At 38.2% G+C, this 26510-nt stretch overlaps 1 protein-coding gene across 1 annotated transcript in view; it reads left to right on the top strand.

Moving 5' to 3' along the window:
* Window positions 1-23361, top strand: part of LOC139798769 (vitellogenin-1-like) — a 64980-nt gene extending 41619 nt beyond the window's left edge. Inside the window, exons 16-35 of the mRNA XM_071749804.1 lie at window positions 11-130; window positions 407-596; window positions 709-802; window positions 915-1100; window positions 6190-6334; window positions 7836-8055; window positions 8929-9098; window positions 9736-10557; window positions 10643-10699; window positions 11419-11634; window positions 12969-13175; window positions 14179-14321; window positions 14841-14979; window positions 16212-16347; window positions 17054-17240; window positions 17654-17751; window positions 18338-18432; window positions 18538-18697; window positions 19893-20054; window positions 23044-23361. Of these exons, the coding sequence (XP_071605905.1) occupies window positions 11-130; window positions 407-596; window positions 709-802; window positions 915-1100; window positions 6190-6334; window positions 7836-8055; window positions 8929-9098; window positions 9736-10557; window positions 10643-10699; window positions 11419-11634; window positions 12969-13175; window positions 14179-14321; window positions 14841-14979; window positions 16212-16347; window positions 17054-17240; window positions 17654-17751; window positions 18338-18432; window positions 18538-18697; window positions 19893-20054; window positions 23044-23162 (3666 nt within the window). The 3' untranslated portion in view covers window positions 23163-23361. The remainder of the gene's footprint in view (window positions 1-10; window positions 131-406; window positions 597-708; window positions 803-914; window positions 1101-6189; window positions 6335-7835; window positions 8056-8928; window positions 9099-9735; window positions 10558-10642; window positions 10700-11418; window positions 11635-12968; window positions 13176-14178; window positions 14322-14840; window positions 14980-16211; window positions 16348-17053; window positions 17241-17653; window positions 17752-18337; window positions 18433-18537; window positions 18698-19892; window positions 20055-23043) is intronic.
* The last annotated feature ends 3149 nt before the right edge of the window (window positions 23362-26510 follow it).

Genomic DNA, 26510 nt, shown 5'->3' with positions numbered 1-26510 from the left:
CCCCATGCAGCTCTCTGACTGGAAGGCAGTCTCTAGTGACCAACCTTTTGCATCAGGATATGTGAAGATGTTTGGCCAAGAGTTGTTCTTTGGCGGACTTGATAAAAACACCATCCAAAATGCATTGCAGGTATCATTTTGAAAACACCACCACCCATGCAGCACGAGCTTTAAAACATGTGTGTTTTAAAAAATGTGTGTTTCTTTCATACATTCTGTCCCTCCCATTACCTTTTTAATTCAGAGAGGTTTTGTCTTTAGTATTAATCAAGGCAAATCATGTCAAGTTTTGATCAGGATTAGCTATAATCATTGCTGGCAGACTTTTCCCTGAGGTGCAGTTAATGACACGCATCATGATATTCAAGTTCTGCTTATTTAGGCAAGTTGAACTCTGTAATTACAGGCATGGTATGGACCTGATGAAAAAATCCCTTCGATAAGAAGAATAATCAGTAGCCTTCAAAGTGGTGTAGGGAGGCAGTGGACCAAGGCTTTACTGTCCTCTGAGATCCGTCGTATTGTGCCCACCTGCATTGGGCTGCCCACAGAGACCAGCTTCTACTACTCTTCTATCACAAAATTGGCAGGAAATGGTAATATATTTCAAGACCTGAGCAATACAAACACGGTTTTCAGGAATAGGGAAGGTTTTTAACACTTTTTGTTTGTTTGTTTTTTGTGGTTTTTTGGTTTTTTTGGTAATAGTGCAGGCACAGGTTACACCTTCTCCAAAGTCTGATTTCAGATTGACTGAGTTACTAAATGCCAACATTAGGATGCGGTCCAAGATGAGTTTAAGGTAAATATTTAGCATAAAATAAAATCATTACATTTCCAAGTATCAGATGACATAGAAATTCAACAGCTGTTTCCTATCTGAACATAATTTTACCTTTATTGTACCTTTTCAGCATGGCTAAGGAGATGACCTTTGTAATGGGGATCAACACACAAGCCATCCAGGCAGGACTGGAAGCACACACCAAGATGAATGCTCATGTCCCTGTGAATGTAGTTGCCACTGCCTCTATGAAGGAAAAAAATATCAAAATTGAAATCCCTCCATGTAAAGATGAGACTAATTTAATTACTGTAAGGTAAGACATAGCAATGTAGAGTCTTCCAAAATTAGCAGCCTGGTCCAGTGGAAGGTGTCCCTGCCCATGACAGGGAGGTTGGAACTGGGTGATCTTTAACATCCCTTCCAACCCAAACTGTTCTGTGATTCAATGAAATAAAACAGAACATTTGCCTAGGGATCTTGTCTATGACTGACAGCTCAGGTAATTGGCAATGATTGGTGTAGTTTATTCATTTTAAATGAAGTGACAAGTACCAAAGCCTTGCTTGAAAACATGCATTTCTTCTTGCAGTCTTCACTGAAAATCCTCTTTAGGACCGTTTCTCGGTTGTTGGGACCTGTAAGATATTTGAAATATAAATGGCATGAAATTTCTGTCCCAGTACATATTTTTGGACTGGAAACACTAAGTAATACATAAGCCAGCCGAATCCTATGAGTTATAACAGACAGCCCATATACATTTGGTGTCTTGAAGTGTAGAGGATTCAGTGTTTCTTGTGTTACTACCTTGTTTCCCTGTGGCTGCCATTTGGTTTTCTTGCCTGTTAGGTCTATTTGATTTATTATCAGTGCATGCAATTACAATACACTCTGGAAAACTGTTGTAGCCAGATGCCAAACAAATGAAAACAGATGGAAATACAAGAACAGAGAGGGAGGAAACAGAAAGAGTATGTCCAAGGAATCAAAGCAGTAGACCAAAGCTTAGAAAACTTTCATACACACACATGAAGTAATACTGAGAAAGACAAGCTTAAAGTTCATCACAAAGGAAAAAGCATCACTAACTAGAGCAACCAGGTATTATGCAACCCACAGAAATGTTAACAAGTTTCTGGTGTAGGAATACATCTGTAGCAAAAGAGCTCAGATGCTTGATCCAGCTGCAATTAGCATTCATGGCTGCTGGCCCAGAAAAGCTCTGCAGGTCTCCTCAGTTTAGCCACCAGTTGGACTAATCATTGCTCTCTTTTGCCCTTCAATGGTCACAGACCATCCCAGTAGGCATTTGACATCACATCCTCTTCCCTAAGATGATTCCTTCACTCCATCAAATATGATTATAATTGTGTTCTTTGTGCAGAGGAGGTTTTCTGTAGTGCATAGAGCATCAGTTAGCTGCATGTAAGCTGCTGGGGCACCACAGCCCAAAAGTTTGCTCAATTTCTTGTGAAGACCAGGACAGCCTGCTCCCAAGGTCAACAAGGAGAGCAGATACCTGCTCTCACTAGTTCTCACAGTTGGAGAAGGTGAGACAGATATTAATGAACTCAATAAGGATGCTGAACTGAAATGAGAATATCAGATGCTGACAGGGAACACAGAAACTCAATCAGAACTATAAATGTTAGTGGAAGGATCCTTTCTGCAAAGCAAAATTAAAAAAAAATTACTTCCTTGACTTTATGGGAAATCAAATAGGACCAAAAAAAAAAAGAGTAAATTTATTGTCAGAAGGCATAAAGTTAGTATCAGAGGCAGGGGAATACAGTGGAGAAGTCCACAAGTTCCAGACCAAGCCTTACTCTAGACTCTACATCATTACCATGTATAAAGTCATTGGTCAGAAATAGCTCTATAATGCCAAGTGTATGAGAAAGCTGATACTCTCTAGCTAAATTTTAGCACCATCAGTTTTTCTCCAGAAGACATTTCCATTCTCTGCTGCAAAACAAATGGTCAGTGAAAACCACGCAGAGCAATGAAATGACAATGAGTACAAGTGAAGGCAAAGCAATAACTAGAGAATGTAGCACAGAACCATATTACTGAAGAGGTCAAAACTCAAGTAAAGTAAAATATTAAAGGGATGAACAGAAGCAAGCAGGTATTATAGAGAGGATGCATGTCTATTCTATAGACAATGAGCCAAAAATTTAATTTATCTTTCTTTTACATTGATCCATCAAAGAATAAAGAACCCATTGAGTTCAATGACTTAGAGATATTCTGACACCTTCCTTTGTTAGTTTTAAATTCTACATTTAAAGAAATTTTTCTAGAAAGCTATTGTTCTTTCATTTGTTTGTGAGCTCTTTTCAAAATATTTCTGTATTTGGTATTCTGTGCTGTTGATCAGTGGATTACTTTCTGGAGTTCCATGTCATTAAATTAGTCAGGCTATGATATTATTTTCCCCTTCATCTCTCACACTCTGACACAGGAAGCAAACAGTCTCCAGTGGCATTAAGTTCAGTTATATCCTGCACACTGTACAGGTCATAACCTGTCGCAGCTGTGGCATTTATATAAAATTTCAGGAGCCAAAGAGAAACTCAGGTGAGCAATCTCAGACTCTGAAGAAAAAAATAGTGAAAACTTTGGTAACAGAGAGATCACATTCCCAAGACAAATCAGCACATTAAAGACACAAGTTTCTTTAAAGGAAAAATCAGAGTAAAATAATTAATCATATCATGGAGAGAATATATAGCATGTGTTTTAATTCAATCTTATCAAAGTTAATTAAAATTAGTAGTTATTTTTAAGGCTCTTTTAACATAACTATTTGGAATGTTACAGATGGCTACTTAAACATATTTTTAAACAAAATTTACAGAAAGAAGCAAAAATCAAATAAATTTCAGGGAAAAATTAGAGCCCTGTTATTAAAGTATAAGTATGGAGAGCTGCCAGAGAATGCGCTTTGAATATATATCACATATTCAGAATGACAGACAACCAAAATACACACATAATCTTAAATACAGCTTCTATCTTAGGGGTTTTTTCTTGTTTTCATTGTAAGATAAGTAAAAATTACTTCGCATGGGCACCTTATTTATAAGATGAATTACAAAATTACAACTCTGTACATATACAAGATGAACACAGCACGTGTAATGGAAAATGCATAAGAGCCAACATGTGCTGTGAGCTCACAAGGCAGCACTGAGTGTTTGGGGCAGAGAAAGGAGAGGACCAGAGTCCCAAATCTCTGGCTTTGTAACACCTTTACACCAAGGTCAGCAGGATGATGTGTAGGAAAGGCAGAATTTTTTGTTTCACCACAGCAGAAACGGATGTGGTTTGAGGACTGCCTCTTGCTTCTCATTCATTTAGATGCGACATCACACTTTAAAACCTGGGAAAACAGTTTTTTGTTGATTTACTTTGTTTTAAACAGACATTGCACTCATGTATGTAAGGTGACACTCATTGTAACACCAGCAGGCCCAACACAGCTGAATTGCTTGTCCCTTACCTCTGCAGTGAATTTGACTTATACTATAGCACAGCTTCTTCCCTCATCCAAAAAAAATACACTAATACATATTGGAAAATCTCTCTTTTATTTCTTTCTCCCTTGTGTGGGATCAGAGAGAACAGATTCTTTCATACCATAGCTTTAGGCCTTCTTTGTGACTGTGTTTCTTGTTAAAGCACCAGAGCTGGCTCTTGTAGCCTATTTTTACTGTGCCGTGTGATTCTGCAGACATTGACATGTGTCACCTGTGATGCAGTTACATTTGTCAGCTCTCTGTGCTCAACAGGAAGGAATCGATCCTCCACTTTCATTAGGTGGCAGAAGTAGACTATTGGCACAAAAAATAGTAAAAAAAAAAAAAAAAAAGGAAAAGAAACCCCAGGGCTTTCTGCATGGAGACCCAGCCTGCAGTTCAGTGGTCATTTGAATTATTGAATGATATTAAAATAAAAGCCATTTCCTTTTTTGTCCCTTTACTCAGATGAGCCATCTGAAATGCAAGTTGATTTGTATTTTCTTTTATCCCCTCAGCTTGTTAGGGAGAATATTTTATTTCAGATTCCATTCTTCAAGGTTCTCCTATCACCCAGCGTGGAGTGTTGCTGTCATGTCCTTATCTAAAAAAAGAGAAAGATGGAAAAGAAAACAAAGCCCACAGGTGACACACGTTTTATTGAGGTATTCCACATGAAATGCAATTGTGTGCACACAGCACGGCAGGAGCCTTCAAGAGGAAGAGAGGGCTATCAAATGAATACAAATTCATCTTTCAAATAAGTTAGATTGGAATTGCTCAGGCTAGTACATTGTGGACCATATTAAAATAAAGACCATTTTGCAGACCATCTTTCCATTCACTGTCACAAAGGCATCTCCATTGGCAGACCACAAAAGCCCCAGGAAAAGCAGATCAACCTAATACTTGAGGAATTTCACATGGGGAATTTTAAGCAGGATGTGATAGAGTTAGGGCAATGTTATTAGCTGAGGGAAATAAGTTTTCATCTCTTAAAAGTGTTCAGCATTCAAAATATTTCTCTGACCCAAATCAAAACTTGTAGTTATCACAGCACTGGAACAGCTTCCAGGAAATCGTGGCGTATGGAGGCAGGAGGATGTTCAGCCGTGAGTCCCTTGGTTTTATGCTGCACCTTATATCACTCATCCTGGATCCTGATTAATATTCTTACTGTCCACAACACTGGAAACAATGTACAGAACACATTGCCATAAATAGGCCCTTATTTTTTTTCCTACACATATCTCTTTGATGTCTTTCCAAGCCATGAGTACCGGCAAATTTAGCTCAAACTGGAGACACTTTGATGATTTCAGGCTCCTTTCTTAAGGACATTATATTCTTAATTGTATTCTTAAATTCTGCTTTTAAAAAAGTTGCACAGCCAACAACATTCAGCAGCCACCAGTCCCCATGTTGTTTTTTGAAGTTATGGCTGTATTTTCCCAAATATCATGTCGAAGGAAGTGAGAAGTTTAGCAGTGCACATACAGAGGTTGAGTTTAAAAACTTAAAAGTCCAGAAGATCAAAATAGGATACTCAAAGTTTTAATAATTAATCCACAGCCAGGCTTCAAAGTAAGTAGGCTGTTCATGAAGATGTTAGGCATACAGATACCATCACTTGCAATGGTTCTAACCTGTTCATGACTCTAAAAGCCTGACTGAGCTACCTGCCACTGAGATTTTTCCATCTCTTCATTTACTCTCGGCAATCCTTGAAAATACAACTAACAGGAAAGTTTCTGTAAATATCTATGAAACAATTAGCAAGCCATGATACTTGTTGCCAAGTACGTGCCACAAGGTATTATTCAGGTCTTTCCCTCAGCAGTGCTTTATCAATACAGGTTTCCTCTAATGTATATTCTGCAGGTCTAAGATGTTTGCTGTTACACGAAATATTGGGGATTTGGCTGCTAGTAAGATGACTCCAGTTCTCCTACCTGAGGCAGTGCCTGACATAATGAAGATGTCCTTCGATTCCAACTCTGCATCAGGCGAAATTGATAACATCAAGGTAAATGATGTAGTGTCTGGCTATTCTGTTTTGTGCATTTAATCAGTGAGAGACCATTTCTCTTTTCCATAGGAAAATGTACAATTCGTGTCTGACCAATGCTTCTTCACTCACATAAGTCAGGTTCAATCTAATAACAAAATTGCCCAGTAGTAACATTATTTTAAAATCTGGAGTGTAATACATCAGTCTCAAAAGCAAGTATCAAAAGCATTTTCTTTGGTAATTAATTTTACACTGCCATCTACAGGATAGGCTCACACTTTTTAAAGTACTTTGCAACCATCATGCAGGCATCACATTCCTTGGCAATCACAAATTACAAGTATTCTGATTCCAGGATGGATGACAGTTTGTGTGTCAAGTCAAATGACTTCCTGAGTTACAGTTTTCCATAAAAGCCATCAGAGGCTTTTATCGATGGGCAGCACTGTGAAGCCATCACTGTGGCCACTCAGTGAAAGACTGACAGAGGTGAAGGATTCACTGGCCTGTTCTGGTTTCACTGTTTTCCTGTAACTCTGAGAGCTTTTCAGATAAAACAGGAGATGAACAGAAGATGAGCACGGCACTTTCCCACAGAGTAGTCAATAGGCAAATGTACTGTTATTGAGAGCGATTTCCAATACGCTGGAAGAAAAGTTCGTCTGTTTTGTCCCTCTGTGCTACTCTTCCTGAAAACTCAGCCCTCCACAGTTATTTTTGGATGAAAAACAACTGAGGCGCCAGTTGGTGTTGGCACTAATTTGAGCACTTCCCAGTATTGCTACAATTTCTTTTGGAAAGAGAATATTAGAATTAAAATTCCAGTTTAACAGTGGGATTCATATAAGTTTGTAATCTTGAGATATGATAAACTGAGTGAAAAATTAATTGTAAACCTGTATTACATGGAAATGATATCTTATGATTATGTGTCTTTAGCTATTTGATTCATTGCTCAAGAAATCATATTTTTCATTTCATGGATTTGATTCTAATTTTAATTAATTTAATTGGTTCTCCTGCAAGCATTGCTTAGCACACGTAAATTACATAGTTTTGAGTAGAAGTTTCTAAAATCCCATATGTTTTGACCATCTAGTTGGCATAGTCTCACAGTCATGTCAGACCTCAATTGAGACATAATTTCTATGGACATAGATGAAGATGTTGTTTGACTCAATTGTAAATCAAAGAACTCCAGTCAGTCTAGAGCACATTTGGATTTATCAAGAACCTGTTAATATTGTCTGCTATTCCAGGAAAACAAAATTAAATATTTATAATTAATTTGTGATATAATTTTCCATCCTTATAGCCTGGGGCTCTTTCTACATTAGCTAGTCTAATCAGGCCATTCAGCTGATAATTTTGTTCAACTGAAAATCAAGTTGCCCTATGTCACAGCCTTGCTATCTGAAATTAACTGGTTAATTCCTCCTGTAAAATATACGTAGCTGTTACTAAAATAGGGTTCATAACATTAAAACATTCCTCCTACTATTGTATTACCTAACAGGACAGACAGTCTGCAGAAGATGTTTCCTCGGGAGATTCCTTTTCCTTTGGACACTCTTCTTCCCAAAAAGATCCATTTGTTCAGTCCCTGTGCTCCAATGCAAGTACTTTTGGGTTTCAAGTGTGCATTGAGAGGAAAAGCGTACATGCAGGATTTATCAAAAATGTGCCTCTTTATTACCTAGTTGGAGAGCATGCCATTAGGATAACCTTCAAGCCTGGTAAATACAAGTGTATTTTTAAAAAGAAATCAAAGGGTGGGTGGGCAGATGTGTGTGTGTGTATATATATATATATATATGTATATACATATTTGTAAATCTCTTTTGTTTCTTAAGAAGCACAAAAACTACTATTAGACCTACTAGTCTTGCCAGTCATGGCAACAGCCTGTGCTTGTAGTAGGAATCCATTTCTTTCCCTCTTGTCTGAGCAGCAATTTCCCAGCTCCCCCAATAAAGCCCCTGAGCATGACCAGTGTCAAGCAGAGCTGATCTGCACCTACAGAGCGTGTCTGATGCATCCTGAATCACTGGATTTGGGATGAAGCACAGACCAATTGGACATGGGCAGCAGATCTGATGCAGTGTCCTGTAGCTACACTCTAAAAACCCAGATTCTTAAAGGGAGTTATGGATTAACCTTGCCAGGATCTGGTCCTTAATGTCTTAATCCGCAATCATAAAAAGTAAAAGCACAGCAGGCCACTGGATGTAGGTCTTCTAAATATCAAACTAATGGCCTAACCAATGGGCCATTCTTTACAATTCAAGAATAGAGCCTCAGTTCCTCCCTGATGCCTATTCACTATCCCATAGTGTCACCTCGCTAAGAAATCCACTTAAATCTGCCTATCATTCTGCTTATTGACTCAAAAAGAATCTGGTTACATGCTAATATTTTAAAATTCAGTTATTGCCAGTATGCACTTCAGTTATAACAGAAAAATTTTAATAAAATCACTCGATACAAAGAAAAGCATTGAACACGTTTCATTTGGAAAAGAATAGCTAAACAAATTATAGCAAAAATTGGCTTTTTCTATTATTCATTTGCTAATAATAACAGTAACACTAATAGTTGTGCAATTTCAGTTGACACAGGGGCACCTATTGAAAAAATACAAGTTGCAATTCAAGCAGGAGACCAAGCTTCTACAAAAATGGTACGTTTAGTAACATTTGAAGATCCAGAGGCACAAGTATCTTCCAGGAAAGAAGCACTTAAAAGGGTGAAGAAAATCCTTGATAATGCTAATGACCAGGTACTGTTACAAAACTCCATTTCTAGATTTATAGAAGTAATTACACAAAGCTTAGGTTTTTTATATTTCTTTTCCTAAGAAATATAGCTTCCTTTGTTTAGGTAGTATACAAAAATGGAAAATACAGAGATGCTTTTGGGTACACAAGTATTCTACACAAGTATTCTGCTGTGAATACACAAGTATTCAAGTGCTTTTTTTGCACTTATCTCTCCTGCAAGTGAAGGACATTAGAAAGAGTAGGTTTGGTTTATAGGATTTTCTAAAAATTTCCTGTAAGACACAAGATAGCTGTTGTGTGCCCAAAAGGTAGCCCATTTTTTCCAGCTACTGCAGCTGTAGCAAAATGGTATGAGACCAACCTATACAACTTGTCCTAAGATATTCACAGCTACAGCAATGTCATTACCAACATACAAATTTAAGATCAAGAGGGTTTTTTGGGTATTGTTCTACTTATGGGGTTTTAACACATTGTAATGAATTTGCCTCATTGTGGTATATTGCAATATTATCAGACATATATTTTGTCTTGCAAGGCAGCAGAGATACAGAGATTCCTGTCTGATTTTACTTAGAACTTTCTGTTGGAACACAGAAAATTAACTTTGTTTTTTCCAATGATACTATTGACCAGGGGACAAGAAAATCCAGAAGTTCATCGTCCAGTTCCAGCAGCACCAGTGGGAGTGATGAGAGTAAAACAAGCAGCCTCTCCAGCAGCAACTCTGACAACAGAGCATTGACGAGGGGGGAACAAACAAATCTGAAAGCACAACAGTCCAAAGCCAAAGAAAACAGATTCAGTCCCTTTGGGGAAAGCGATAGTAGCAGCAGCAGCAGTAGTAGCAGCAGTAGCAGTGGTAGTAGTAGTAGCAAAAGTAGTAGTAGTAATGGTAGTAGTAGTAGCAGAAAAAGCGTTAGTGGTAGTAGTAGTAGTAGTAGTAGTAGTAGTAGTAGCAAAAGCAGTAGCAATAGTAAAAGCAGCAGTAGTAGTAGCAAAAGCAGTAATAGTAGTAGCAAAAGCAATAGTAGTAACAGCAGCAGTAGCAGCAAAAGCAGTAATAGCAAAAGTAGTAGTAGCAAAAGCAGTACCAGTAGAAGCAGCAGCAAGAGCAGCAGCAGCAAAAACAGTAGTAGCAGCAGCAAAGGCAGCAGCAGCAGCAGCAACAGAAGCAGCAGTAGCAGCAGTAGCAAAGCATCTGGTATAAAGCATAAGGCTAAGAAGCAGTCCAAGACCACACCATTTCCACTTGCCAGTGCTTCTGAAGGAGCAAGAAGTCTCCTTGAGCAGAAGAATAGAGCAGAGAGCAGCAGCAGCAGCAGCAGTGGCAGCAGCAGCAGCAGTGAAAGCACTGGTCTTTACCATGGCCACAGTAAATATGACAGACAAGCTGAGCCAAAATATGACAAGTCCCAATTTAACAGTCACAGTCATAACGACGCCTCTGCAGAATGGGTAAAATTTTCTAATGGTTTGACTTTTCTGCTAGGAGGTGATCCTTAATGAGCTGTGGGTAATAATCCCTTTTGGAATTTTGCAGGAATATCACCTTCCAAAAGTATACCAGCTTCGTTTCAAGTCTGCTCATATCCACTGGGTAGGTCCCTAATTCAAGTGTACATTCCCATGGTGGCTACAGTTGATGTGATCAGGCATATTACTGAGGGACTTTGGTTTGTTTCACTTGAGCATTCTCTACTGTTCAATGTCAACATTGTCAATGGCCAAAATAAGCCTATTTATTACTAAAATGCTGACTACCACACTGCATCTTTCTGTTGTTTCAACACTTGAAATCCTCAAATTTAATTCAGGACACCTTTGGTCTAGATGCTGTACAATGCAGTTAAAACTAAGTTAACAAAGACCATGGGAGAATTACAAATCAGGATCTTCCAGTAGGAATAGGTGTGCCCACAGTTTTTATCCAGTCATGGTAAAATCATCATGTATGTGGTTTGTATCAGAAACCAGGTTCAGTATGCATTATGACACAGAAGCATTTTTAATATACATTAGAAGGATGATAAAGTAGGTAGGTAGTACATGCAGAGTTTATATGTATCCTGCTTACAGAAGAGGAAGATGATTTAAGGCATTTTTAATTAACTTGTAAACTCTTTTTTATTTCCAAAAAAATATGGATATGTTTGACTAGTTATTAAGTGTCAGCTTTTATTTTCCCCTAAGAACCCAGCTGAACAGTGTGAGCATGCAATCACTCTCTACATGTCAGGATGATAGCTCTGATTTGGATGTTTCCACTTTAAAACCAGAGGCCATGCCATAGCTTTTTAACCTATTTTTGTTTCATAGCACCCAGATCAGAAGATTTCAAGCAGCTCATCATCTTCCTCTGAATCAGTAAGCAGCCACAGCAACAGCAGCAACAGCAATAGCAGGAGCAGCCACTCAAGCAGCAGCAGCAGCAGCAGCAGCAGCAGCCACCACCATGGAGAAAACTCTGGCCACAGCTCAAGGAGAAGCTACATGAGCAGTCACAGCAGCCATGGCTCCAGCCTGACTCGTGAGGTACTACTGTCTGTGTTTTGAAGAATCATAGAATGGTTTGGGTAGGAAGGGACCTTAAAATCACCTAGTTACAACCTGCTCAAAGCTTTATCCTGGCTTTGAACCCTTCCAGGGAGAGGGCACCCACAATTTCCCTTGGTAACCTCTTCCAGTGTCTCACCACCCTCACACTAAAGAATTTCTTCCTAGTGTCTAACCTAAATCCAGTTTAAAACCATTACCCTTGTCCTACCATTACATGCCCTTATAGAAAGTCCCTCCCTAGCTTTTCTGCAGCCCCCCCTTCAGGTACTGAAAGGCCACTATAAAGTCTCCCTGGAGCCCTCAGGCAAAAGGAGGCTTTGCTGGCTGCTGAGTGAGAGCTGTAGATGTGGTAGCATTCTAACCAGCTGAGGGGATTAGGCTCAGCTGCTATGCTGCAAGACAACTTTTTAAAAGGAAAGTCAAAATCCGTTGAGATAATTTCCCCCTGTGAAAACTTTTTCTCCAAATTCCCTTAGCTTTAGAGCTTTGTTTGCTGGTTTCTTGAGTACATTTTCCTTCCTTTCTAAAGGTGTTTGCAGTTTGTGAAAGCCTAGATTTGTAATTATAAAAATTTAAGGGAGTGACATAGTAAGTTAAAGGGGAAAGAATTTTCTTTTTTCTGTGAAAGCCCAAAATACAAAATTCATTGCATTAAGGTAAAGATGTGTAGGTGAAAAAAAATTTTATTTAAAGTCTGCCTAATTATTTTTAGATGTAGACCTGAGACCGTGAGTGCATGTGGAGTATAGCTAAAACCAGACTCTCCATGGTCATTACTGACTGGTAAATGTAAAGTCCCATTAAGCACAGATCACTTTGCCTTTATTACACACTTAGTATTCTAGAATTGTACTTATTAAAGGTATCTACATCATAATAGAATAAAAAGCTCTGCAAATGCAGGCAATGTCTATGGCAACCCTGCTTCTGAAAAGGATTTCAAAATAATCAATTTCCTTGAAGGAAAATAGGTTGTGAATGTGTACGCTGCTATGTAAAGATTTAGTATGTATTGTAGGCAGCTATTTGAAATAGTAATGCACAAAGTCTTAGTAAGTGCATATAGTTTGGAAGAGTCTTGTATCTGCATCCAAACAATCACTTCTTTGAAAATTCCTGGTGGTAACGAATAATCATGATTCCAACCACATTTATTCTTCAATGTTAGGGATATAGCAATATGTACCACAAACTAAACTGATGAAGGAGGAGGACTACTTCCTCCCATCAGCTGACACAAACTGGACTGCAGGCTCTCCAGTGACTACACAGGAATACTTAAGCACAGATGGTTGGGGGTTGTTTTTCAGCGCAACTTCCTGGGAGACGTAATTCCACCTGGCATTACGGTTGTGGCACAGGCAGTAAGGAGTGACAGCAGAAATCAAGGTTATCAGGCTACAACATATGTTCGTTCTGATGCTGCCAAAGTTGATGTGCAACTAGTTGTGGTTCAGCTGGCTGAAACCAATTGGAAAGCGTGTGCTGATGCTGTAATACTGCCACTGAAAACACAGGTAAGCACACAGACAGCTTCACCCAGAGAGACATCTAAAAAGCCCAGAGTTTTTAAAATAAGCACAGAGCACCCTGTGATTAGAAGTAAGCAGAAAAAACCACATATTTTTAAATATTTCACAAAATCTGAAATTTCAGAAAATTGTTTCTATCTTTCACTATTCTTTTGAATTCAAAATACAAAATAAAAAATAAAAAAATGAACCACTCCAAAATCTAGCAAACACATCAAAATACAAACTGTGGAAGTACAAAAATATTCTTTAAATTGAGTGCTTTTTTACTAGCTATTTATTATTTGCTATACTATGAGTTTGCTTGTCTGAGAATTTGGCTGGTTTTCTCTGTATAATACATTTCAGACGATCCATAACTCAAATGCATTTGAATTGATGTATTTCTTAGGACTGACACAAAAAGATGGATCAAGTAAAGTTGAGTAATGGGTTGACACCTGAAAAAGCATCATAAGTGAATGAACAGGTCTTTCCTTCTCTTTTTTTGCACTTCCCTGTACTTTGCTTCCCATGTGCCTTTTGATGCAAGAGGTCTTTGCTTTTTGCAGTTCAGATTAACAATTTCAACATGATATTTCTTTATCAAAAAAGGTGGGGTGGAATTCAAATCAGGATGTACTGGAGCAGGCTAATAGAAATTGTAATGCACTCTTCTAGAAAATATATATATATTGATTTAGAAGTTGTAAAGTCCAAGTAAAACTCAGGAATTATGATGAACCTGATGTTGCAGGGGTTGCTTTGAAACAGGAATATGTACATGTAGTTATGCACGGTGTAGCAAACTTTTTTTCTACTATTCCTCAGATTTTTCTGGGTGTAGTCCAAATTTCTCTGTGAGCCTATTTAGAGCAAAAGGAAGACTTAGAAACTTTAAGAATTTATGTATAGTTTCAGGAAAGAAGAAAGACTTCCATATTGAAATAATTTAGGGTGACTCTATGATTCTTTTCTGAAATCTGGATGACTTTCCCTCTTTTTAAAGGCAAGATTGAGATGGGGCAAGGAGTGCAGGGACTACAGAATCGAAGCCATGGCTGCCACTGGCCAACTGGCAAGGAAGCCAGCTGTGCAGCTGAAGGTGAAATGGGGAAACCTCCCCTCTTGGATAAAGAAGACAGGCACCACGTATGTAATTCACTCTTTCCTAAGCTGTCATTTTGCCTTTCTTATGCTAGTTGGCTTTATAAAAACACTGAAAGAATCAGATTAATTTTTTCAATCCAAACATTTTTTGGGACCTTTTTGCATAGAAAACACAAGTTAAATGGCACAAAAGTGTTTTATGAATGTCCTCTACTTTCTCCATATGTTTCTTGTTAAAAGATCTGCCCCAAATATTTGAAAACTTGACATGTTTAATTTCATTTTCCACATTAAGTGATTTGATATTTTATTTCAAAATGCCTTTTTGTTTTGAAATGTTCTTCTATTCAGTCACAAAACAATACTTAGTTAAAATGAGCAAAATAAAACCAATGTGTTTCCCCTGGATAAAATCAACTTTTTGACTTGACCCAAAGTATTATTTCTTTGACTTTTCAGTTCTTCCGTTGTTTGCCTGTTTCAGAACTGCCATTAGTCCTCATCCTCCCATGCCTGATTTTGCTCATGTACCTGAGTTTGTCACATCTTATTTATCTCTAGATTCATGCAATATGTTCCTGGTGCAGCACTCATGTTGGGCTTCTCAGAAGCAGATCAGAGAAATCCATCTCATGAATTTATAGTAAGGGCAGCTGCAACATCTCCACGAACAATTGATACAGTAATTAAAGCTCCTGGGGTACGTGGCAGTTGTTATTTTCCTTTTCCTTACCTGGAATGGATTTTCAATCAATAACATTTAGATACGTAATGTAAAGGAAAAAAACCAAAAAAACAAACAGAAACAACAACAACACACAAACAAAAGAAAAACCCATTGCCTTTTAGAGAAGCTGCTGTATACCTGGCCACATTACATGGGTCTTGAAATACATGCAAGAGTACTCTTGACTTTGTGCTCCTTTGGTGCAAAGTTGTAGTGAGTTGAAAATCAGACTCTGTATTCAAATATCTTCTTTCCGTGATGAGAACAGCAGTTAGTCCAGTATGACTGCTCTGCACTGACACCTTTATTCATTTTACTCAGTCTGATGAGTCGTGTGGGATGTACAGGCATCTCAGACCAGACAGCAGAGGCCTTGAGAACACCTCAGGATCAGGTGCAACTGTGTACAGCATCTCCCTGTGCTGGCACTCGAGTCCTGCATCTGCAGTGACCACACTTGATGAGAAAAGTCTGAGCAAGTTAGGACAGCCACAAATGCAACTCTGCCTTAACCAAACTAGAGCAGTTAGTTACACCTGCAGAGCAGCTTGCACAGGCTGGATCTCCAGAATTCCACTGATTAATTGCTCCTTGTCCACTTAATCCCTATGCACTGCTTTGAAAAATTTTCCCTATGGATCTTTGGCAGATTAATAAGAGCTAGCTGTTCATATACAGAAAAATTAGTGTGTCTTTAACCTTCCATGGTGCTTCAGTATTGCAGGATCTTTTATATACTATAATGAAGAAGTAGGCACACCAGGCTTTAATTTGATTCTCTTGGTAAATGTAATTTGTAGCTACAGTGAGGGATCTTACACCAATGCTCCTGATGCCAGTTTTCAGCTTGTAATGGATACTGTTCACTTCTCCAGGCATTTCAATTGACTTACTCAATTACTGTACTTGTTACCTTATTTTTGAGGAAGTCCCTTAATTATCACTTAAACTTCATCTACATCAGTTACTTTTCAGTGTCCTGAATTTGTCAGAAAGTCAAGAAGTGTGACTAGAATAGGAGTTTTCACAAAAGCTGAAGTTTTGAGTGCATCCTGGAGTGACTAACACAGCTGCAATTGTATAAATGCACCTTCAAGATACATTTTTTTTTCAAGATAGGAGTCTTTTTGTTTGTTTGTTTGCAGTCATCTCTTGAGAAATACGGTTCAATTTATCTAAATGTATTTTCATTTCTGCTTTTTCAGGTAACACTTTACTATCAGGCACTCCGAATGCCATTCACTCTGCCCTTAGGCCCATCTCCAACTTACGAGACTCAAGATATCACTGCCTGGAATTTATTGCCCAAAATAGCTTCGCAAATAGCACAAGAAGATCAATGTAAATATTACTCATATGCTTGTCTCATGAATAAGCAATGGTTGTAGATTCCCTCCTCTGGCATGACTGGGTCTTTCTTCTCCTTGCAGTGGTCTTATGGGTGGAGCACAGCTAACCCTGCTTTCTCAACAGGTTATTCCCTCACCTAGAAGCATATTTGTTGGCTGATGCATGAAAAGTCTTCCAACTTACATAAATATTCAGAGTTCAGGAAACACTCCTGTCTACAAGTCCTAGAGGTTTTCTAGTGAACAGAAGGGGATATTTATGTATTTAGAGGCATGAAATGTTGGGTACAAGACAGATCATGTAATTTTCTGCCCTATTTATGTTCTTCAACAGAGAGTCATGTGAGCCTCATCTGCTTGTGCCTGGCACTTCTGTGGAAATTGTGAACTACATTTTTCATTATTCCTATTTTTAGTTTCTCATGAACTTCATACATTTTAGTCCCTATTAACTTGAGTTTTGTGTTTATCATATCACCAAAATCAACACTAGTATAGTCTATACCTGGTAGTTATTCTATAGTGCTGTCCTGTCCTTACAGGCCCTGGCAGCATTGAAAACATCTGCTGTTTTCAATGTTGAAGTTTCTTTCCTGTTTACTGGGTAGTTCAGTCTCACAGAGGTGTCCTTCAATGCTTTCCAGCAGCACTCATGCCACTGTCACATCTGTCATTTCTTTTCTGGTTTTGTTTTGCAGCCACATGTGAAGTCAGCGAAGGAGTTTTCAAAACTTTTGATCACGTGAGGCATACATATTCTTTCAATAAAAGCTGTAACCTGATAGTGGCCCAGGACTGTACTCAACACCCAAAATTCATCATTACTACAAGGAAGGTTGAACCTCAATCTTTCTCAAGAGAGGTTCACATAAATACAACTTCAGTGTAAGTGTGGTTTATCCTAAGGGCTCAAAAATTAGTCATAAAGTTTCAACAGGTTAGTCTGGGGATGGGGGATGTCTAGCTTCTAGGTGAAACTGGCTTGCAATCAGATCTTTGGGTAATTTGGGTAATTTCCAGAAGCAATCCTCATCTGAGACTATTTGGTTTAGTTGCTCTTGCCTTCAGTTTCATAGCCACCATTGCATATGATAACCAGCTCATATATTCCCCATGCTGTTTTTTCTTTAAAACTTTTATCTCAAAAGCCACTGTCCTGATCAGCTGAGCACTTTGGAAAGGAAAGAGGTCATTCATTCAAAATACATATACTTAAATTGGTTCTCTGTTACTTTTGGTCACAAATATCTCTGATTTTTACATTTGAAATTAACCAGTAGTTTCTTCTTTTTCTGAAGGAACATCAAAATCTATCCTGCTACAAATTCCTCTCTCCTTGTAGCATGCAATGAAGAACCAGTTCTAATACACAGTGAAGTTTTTGAGTATGGAAAAGGTAACTTGTGACAGCTGCTTTTCCATGAATGACATCTGCAAGATGTTTATATAAATCCCACAGACAAATTTCGGTGTTAAAAAAAAATAATAATTAAAAAACCTTAATTCAAATAAAAACTACATATTTTACTTTCTTAAGATTCATATCGACTTACATTCCTGTTTTCTGTAGTAAATACACTCCTACTTTATCCCAGCACAACTGATAGGTAAACAAAGTCCTTTCATATATGTGTATGAAATGTCCATGTTTGCGATTGTTTAGAAAAAAAGTGCTTTTTGTGGAAACAGATGCTTTGGCTCAGATATTTAGTCGGAGCACCACTAATGTCATTATAATTTCAAGACTTAGTAGTCTTGAAAGACTACTTTCTTTCACATTTCCAACTATTGAGAACAGCAGTGGAATATTTTTACAAATAAAGAGATAATTTCTTCCATTTTTGTCTCTCTCCAGAAAATAAAAGACCAAACCAAAACAAAATCATTGCAAAGGAAAACGCATTATGGTATTTTGTGCTACTCAAGTGCTCCGTCAATTCAAAATTAAGCAGATCACATTGTGTCTCATTGTCTTTTTACAGACCATGTTAAAATTTATAAAAATGGAACAACAGTTATAGTGGAAGCTCCAACATACGGACTGAAGACTGCAGCTTTTGATGGTGCAATCCTTAAGGTATTGGACTTCTTTTGAAGGTTACTACTTTCTTTGTGTCTACTACCTGGGCAATGTAACAAGCCAACACTTCAGTATTCACTGTAAAGGTGTGCTATTTTACAGGTTACTGTTGCTTCATGGATGAGAGGAAAGACCTGTGGAGTTTGTGGAAATAATGACAGAGAGAAGCACAATGAGCTCATAATGCCAAATCGTAAGCTGGCACACAGCTGTTCTGCTTTTGTTCATTCATGGGTACTGCTAGAAGAGACCTGCCTTGGTGGTGAGTAGATCTGAAAACAATCTATGCTTGGAGAGAATACAATTTCACTTTTGCTCTGCCAACAGCTAGATTTTTTTTTTTTTAAAGCAGCAGATATCTTTTACCTAGAAAAGACAATAGCAATATATATCCATTTTAACTTCATTAACCATTGACTGTTTAAAACATTGCCTGTGAACACAGAGAATATACACTACAAAGAAAGTCTTTGTCTCATGTGCAACTCAATGTTAAATAACTGATTGTACTATAATTTCTTGCACTGAGTAGCATTTTTCTTGGGGAGACACAATCAGGCATCATCTTGCTTCCACTGAATTATGATTTTTACCACTAAATCAAGGAAGTTTCAGCAGTTGTCTGCAGGCTTAATTTCATCAAAGAAGGTGCAAGCTATGAATACAGTGTCAGATCATAAGTTTATGTACATTTTCAGAGTGCACAAAATTTTTTTTGTTCTGCACCATCTGAGGGTGCAGTCTCAGGGAAATATTTAGAAACACTCCTAAAGTAAAAGAGCTTCTTTTACACATAGCTGGAAAAATAATGATGGTCTCCCATGACATCAATACAGTTTTGTTCTGTAGGTCTCCATTTACCTTGGACCTGAGATAACTTTATTGAAGTTAATGGTTGTTTTCTCCTTGACTTCAGTGGCAGTAGAATTGTACTTTATCTGTGTGTCAGGAAACGGAGTCATAACTGGGATCCTGTTAAGTTACATTATACCTTTCTAGTGAGATAATTGCAGCTTTATAAAAATCATCCAATACAAAAATTATCCTTGATGTTATTATATAAATGCTACCTTTTTTTAAAAAATCCATTCACTCCAGTTGACATTTTTCCTAATGCAATGAAGTAGCCATTGTCCTTGCAGTATCTATTCTTAATAGCTTTCAGACATGAGAGGTTATTTTCTGTGTATTATGTAGTTCTAAAAAACTGGGTATACATTATTCCATTTGGGTTATATTGTGCAATTAGATTTTAAAAATAGCTCCCCTTTCAGACTCTTTCCTGTATCCCCAAACTTATTATCATCCTATCTCGATAACCTCACTACTGTGAAAAATGGTTTGGCAGGCATCTGTGTTTTAATAAAAAGTCGAAGAGAAAATATGGACCTTTATTATTGCAAGGATCGATTGGGATTTATTTCTACAATTTTAACTACCCCTCCTTTTCCTCTAAGGGTGCAAGCTGCAGCGCAGTTATGTGAAGCTGAATCGAAATCCTACTATTGATGGTGAGGAATCTATGTGCTACTCTGTTGACCCAGTACTGAAATGTATGAAAGACTGTACTCCAATCGAAAAAACTTCAGTTAAGGTTGGCTTCCACTGTTTCCCAAAAGGTAAGATATTTTTCTCTCTGTGTCATGTACTGTAGGAGTTCTGTCAGAGCACTCGAAAGAACAAAACACAGCACAGACACAGACAGACTGGTATTGCTCCGGCTCCTCTCTGAGTTGCTGTTTTTAATCCCATTAGTATTTGCTATAACCACTGACACTGCTGGCCAACTAAAAGCTAGTTTAGATGGTGACAGGTAGCATCATTTGAGAAAAACATTTGAGGTGGTAAAAGGGGCAGCAGTGATCGATTTTTTTTTTTTTTTCTCTCTTCACATTTTCAGCATCTCCATAAAGTTGAGATAAGCAACACTGAGTCCTTTTATGCACACTACAGCCTGCAATTTTGTGTAGACCAGGGCAAGCAAGGCAATTGAAAGTCAGTCAAGTAGTGTGACAAGACTGCTGTGATTAGGCTGCCAGGCCATGCCACTGTGCAATGCATCAGCAAAAAACATATTGCTGAAATGTTCTCTATATTGTTCAAAAAAACTGTGTGTTTTTGAAGGTATTTTATATACACACATACAAACATGCCCCAAATTTTTAGGAATACTGGGTTATCTTCTCCTTTCATTTATACCACTTTGTCATGGATGTGGTGCACTCTCTAATGCAGGTTCATGCTGAAGTTACGTGTGCATGAGAGGAGCATCCAGCCTGGAATATTTATGAGTTACATATGCAATATATGTGTTACATACAATATATGGGTTACACAGTACATCTATACCTTAGAGCAAATCCTAGCATTAGGGATTATCTACTGAAGTGGTCTATTCTCTGTGTTAACTGTTGTTGGCCAAATATGTTGTTAGTTAGGATAATCCAGTGTAGTTTCTCTGAAGCTAAGGGACCCCTGTGTTGAGTAATACTGGAGGAGAACAGAGTATTTTATGTCTTATTTTAAACAACATCTGTGTAGAACTTTGCGCTTTGCTCAAGCTATTAATATCCACAATGTGCTGAATCAGCCCATAAAATCAATGAGTATCCTTCTATAATAGTGAGCCATCTACACCAGCCTATTCAACAAGTAGCATAGACAGAGTGCTAATAGTTTTCTGACAGGTCCCTGAGATGTGAATAGATGCATCCTTTCAGGAAAAGAAAAACCCACCCTCAACAAAATAACTTCCAAAATCTTGTCATATCCATGTTTCACAGATTTCTTTTGTGTGTCAAACTCTGTATCTCTGAAACGTTGCCACCCCAGGCCACTCACTGCCTCAGAATATGAGGTTATAATAAAGCTGTTTTATTCTCTCACAGAAATGTGTGAGAAAAGAGGAAAATCAGTAAAAAAGATAAGTTAGTTGTCACAGTCAGTGCTGCTTTTTCAGCAACAGCAGGCTTCTCTGTTTCATTTACTGAACCAGAGACTAGGAAGTCTGCTAGCAGCACTCCTAATCAAGGGGGGTTTTGTATTTATTTATCCTAAGAAGGAGAAGGAGGTGGGAAAGGAGGAGGGAGAAGAAACAATAATACCATTTGTCGTTTTTTAACAATACTATAGTTTTTCCTCAGCCTAAGACTCAATTAGAGTACAAGGCCAGCCCTTAAAACCTGTTATTTTTCATTCTTTGTTCAGTGACTTGGAGAAGCAGCAAAAATAAAATCCTCATCTTTCTCAAGTTGAAAACATGCATTTGCATACACTGGACAAAGACTTTATCTCAGATGTTAACACAAGAACTCAGACCTGACAGTCTGCTGTCTCAAAAGAGAGGGACTCCTTCACTGCCACCAGTGTAGCAAGGACAAAATGGAATAGAAGGATGAAGAATTTCCCTTGTTGTCCTAAAATCAGTGGTCATACGATCTTGGCTGAGGCAGACATCACTCCAAGTTTAAGTCCACATATTGGTTTACATTTCAAACATTCCACAAGCCTTACCCATAGGGACAGTAGTTATGCAGCCATGATCCAGTTTGCCAAGGGAACTATTTCCTACATGGATATAAATGTGATGGGGCCCACAGTGTGCCCATGAGTAGGAGACATAACAAGAATTAATGTATATAATAAACACTCAGAAATCTTATAGTGTTTCTCATTTCACAGCTTGAAAATATTATATATATTTTTAAAGGCATCTCCAGCTCCTTTCTGGGAAATATTTATTATCCAGTTTATTATGCAATACCTGTGCTTCAGGTTGGACAGTAATTTAGCCAAGGAGGGTGCTAGTATTTGAGGAGATAAGATACTGATATGACCTGAACCCTTACAGTGGTCTCCTGATTTCCCTGTGATGAGAGATGGCATGTTATAAATGCATTTTCCAACTAAGGGATAAAACAAATGGAGGTAAAATTATGAAAGCTTTACCCATTCTCATTATACAAACTTAATCTAAATAGATGTTCTAATATTCTTCCAGATGCAATGATAAACCTTCAACTAGCTAAGAATATTTATTGGAAGGATGAATATCATTATTCCATTTAGATTATTTCAGCATTAAGGGATCTGGCTTATTCAAGCTGCTGTTGATAAAGCAGTGTGGTAAGGTTAATACTGCAACTGACAATGCTCTGCCAGATTTCACAATATATGGGAAACTTTAATTAGAAGTTTATGAACCTCTGAAAATTCTCCAAAGGGCTTATCCCTCAGAATGAACTTTGACAAATAGTCAGCTGAGATATGCAACAATATGGAGCACTAACATAAAAAGAGATTGCTGATGTGTATTGGTACGTGGTGGTCTTACATTGATGGTGGCTACCTCCAGCACTTTTACAGCCTCCTGCTTATTGTCTTTGTGCTACACGAAATGTTATTCATTTTGCTTTTAGGGAAGTATTATAGTAATTATATCATGGATGAAAATCCTGCTTCAAGCCAATGAGTCAGTAAGATGTCAGTTGTGGGGGCAGGATTTCATTCTTTACTTGATGAGGGAGCTGGCAGCCATCAAAACAGGATTTCCTTGAAATGTGTTAATTTGCTTGATGTTGGTTAACAATGACTCCACTCTTCTGACAGATACTGCTGTAAGCCTGCTGGAATGGCAGAGAAGCAGCGACAAGAAATCTGCCTCTGAAGATGCCGTGGAGTCTGTGGATGCTGACATTGATTGTACCTGCACTGGTGACTGTACTTAAGCTAAAAGCTTTAGTGCTGTGCTATAGACATACTACACAAATAATTGAAAGCTGGACAGATAAGAAGGGAATGCAATACCTGTAGTAAAATATTAAGAAATGTGCTTGAAGACAACAAACCTAGTGCATTGCATCCAATGTCAAATGCAATATGTACAGTCTGCACTGCTTAATAAATATGTTGTTCATTAAATAAGTATTCATGTGGTCTCTCTCTTTATTTTTCCCTATCAACAAAACAATCAGACCAACTATAATATTATCCAGAAATTCTGCTTCCTTTTATCTGAAATATAATTACAGCAGTCCTCTCTTAAAATTATGTTCACTAGGTGATGAAAGGAAAACATGATTACAGCTACTGCTAACATTCCATTGTGCAAAGACTTTCATATTTAGCATACTAAACACACAGTAAGCATTTGTTTTTCTTTTATGTTTTCTGGTAAAGAGCAAAGTCTGTTCTTGGAACCGTTCTGCAAAAAAAATACATTTTACTCCCAGCAAGACCATTAGCCTTAGTACATTCTACAAAGGAATGAATTGGACTGCTAGACTCCCACTGTAGCTTTCCAGAGAGCTATAGTGTGTGACACAGTCCCCATTTTAATTTAAATTTTAATGGATGCGCTGTTGCTTCATAAGCTAGAAGTATGAATAGGTCCTGGTTTTTTGTTGTTGTTGTTTACCATCTCCTATTTTATATCTATGAAAATGATGCCCTAAAAAACTTCAGGGAGCAACAATACATCAGGTAGCATTCCCAATGCTTCAATAAAGTAATATATAGAAAAATATGTAAGATCAATAGCATCAGAAAGCTAAAATAAAGTACAAGCAGAACAGTTAGACTGTGTTTAACCAGTGAATTGTCAATCTGCCAACTTTCACTAGGCCTCTGCAGAAAGGCAATTCCTTCCCACCTCAGGGTACTAGGAATAGGTGGCACCTTCAAACCCCTATCAGTGACACCCTGTCTCTTCACCCTGTACATGAATTGCTGTGCAATGTGCTGGGATACATTTCCTGTAACAGGCAACAACACCAAGCATGCTCTTCCAAAAGAAGCCTTAGCATGGAGGAGCTACTGCTGAACACAAGTGCTGTTGGCAAACTGTCATTAACGAAAATACTTTTCTTTCTAACTAAAGACAGAACTATCAGAAATATGACTGAAGCCTGAATAGCTAAACAACTACAGAATAACATTTCTCAGTGCTTTCTTTTCATGAGTAGAAGTGTGAGCACTCCTCTACTCTCAAGTTGCTTTTCAACCTGAATTTCAAATTAGAAAACACTTTTTTTTTTCTTTTTTTTTTTTTTTTTTTCCCCTCAGTGTACTGCACTTCACCACTTCCAGAAGAAAGTAAGCCATTATGAGCCATTTGTTCAAAACAGGGCTCATTGGGCTGAGCTCTGACACCTGGTGTGTACCCTATGGCAAGTATGTTTGCCTCTCTTCTGAGAAGAACCTAGAGAGAGCAAAAGGGAAGTTACTTTCCTCTTTTCATTCTGCCTTAATTTAGTCTATACATTGTATTTGAGCACCTTCATGTGTACTGGGTCTATATGTAGAAACCAGTGCTCTGTTCAACAGCAAGGTTGTTCTAAGACCAGTAACATGAGCTCTTGCATTATGTTTATATTTGTAACAAAGCATTCACAAACTCCTGTACAAAAGAGATGTTTTGCTAACTCATCAGAAGTGATACACTGCCAAAAAATGGGTAGCCCCAAACAAGAGGAAATACAAAGAATATTGCATTCCATGTTCCTTTAGAATCACATGCATTGTATTATACTTGGAGAGCCCTTTTCTTCCTGGTACTGTTTTCACTGTGGTGTATGGGAGATTTGCCATTGACTTTAATAGGATCAGACTGTCATCCTTAATTCAACACCTTTCTCTTTAATCTGCTTGTTTACAAAAGGAAAACTTTTGCCAGTCAACCACTTCAGATAAGACAAAGGTAGTGAAGAGCTGTAGTGAGAGAAGAAAAATGAACTTTAATGCTCAACTACCAGAACGGGAACTTAGTAACAGCAAACAGCCGTTAGTAAGAGAAGTAATTTTGCTAACAGTAAAACACAGTCATCTACACAGAAACATGACACTAATTAACAGTGATCAAGCTAGGATGTACAGTAAAAAATACAAGCGACTCATAAAGGTAAATACCTTCTCTCAGAAACAATTTACAGACTATTAAAGTCATTGGAAAAAAACATGAAGGCAGAGACTTATAAGCATCCTAAATTAGTTTATTCTAAAAGGACAATATACATTAATACTATACACTGTGCAGTATTATAAAGCAATAAGCTTGCCAGTCAGGCCTGGCCCTGCTGAAGCCCCACTGAAGACCCTGCACCAGTGAAGAAGGCAACTCTGGCACCCCAGTTAAAGGGAATCACCAGCACAGTAATGTGTTTCTTTCTGCTAAATTGCCATGCCTGGAAAAAAGTAACCTGCCCATTCTAAAATCACAGACATATGCCTTTCCCCCAGCAGAACCTCCTCTGTTAGAACTTTCCCCTGGCTGTGGTGTTTACAGGCAATAAAGCTCTTAACAGCAAGATACTGCTTGTGATGGCTTTAGCCCAAAAGTCTTAAACTCCTAGTTCATGCAGTGTCCCTGACACAAGGAAAGAAAGGTGAAAATGCCCCACTATGTCAGAGCACAGCCAGAGAATTTACTCACCATTACCCTACCTGTAAAGCAACCCGGGCTGGGGTTCAGGCTCAGGCAGTGGCTCGCAAGACCCAGGCCCCCTCCTTTCACCCATCTGTGCAGGGCACGGGTGAGACACAGCTCTTATTATTTCTATTTTGAAGGGGTAGCTTTCATTTCTGTCCAGTGCCTGTTCATTAGTGCCCTCTTGCTGAGACAGCTGAATGCCTTTGTCTGATTGAAAGACTCCACTGATGTTGCAGCTGTAAAATCCAAATAGAATGAAAGTTAGTAAAGTCTGAGGTTGGCAGTGGGTACGGCAAAGCAAAACACTTAGAACCAGCTCATTTTGCCAAAGGAATTAAGGGCATTAGCAGTACAAGTGTGAAAAAGCCCTTCTGGAGTTTCTAATGCACCACACAGACATTTCCAACCCATCTGGGAGGATATCTGCAGTCCAGATTTAAGCCTCATTTGGAAATCGTGCCTGTCCTATCTTATAAAGCAAACCAAAGTTATATAGCCTACCGAGTATTAAAATGTGTACTTCACAGTCAGAGCTTTTATGCACTCTACTTTTCATTCCTAGTGCTTCTCAATGATATGAATTAATGAACTCTGGGTTCCACTGTAGTAATCAAGGAGTATGACCTTGTAATTATGGTACTCCAGTATG

This window comes from Heliangelus exortis, chromosome 8 (assembly GCF_036169615.1).
Source record: "Heliangelus exortis chromosome 8, bHelExo1.hap1, whole genome shotgun sequence".
Lineage (NCBI taxonomy): Eukaryota > Metazoa > Chordata > Aves > Apodiformes > Trochilidae > Heliangelus > Heliangelus exortis.
Note: the sequence above shows the minus strand (reverse complement) of the source record. Positions and strands in the feature narration are given on the sequence as shown.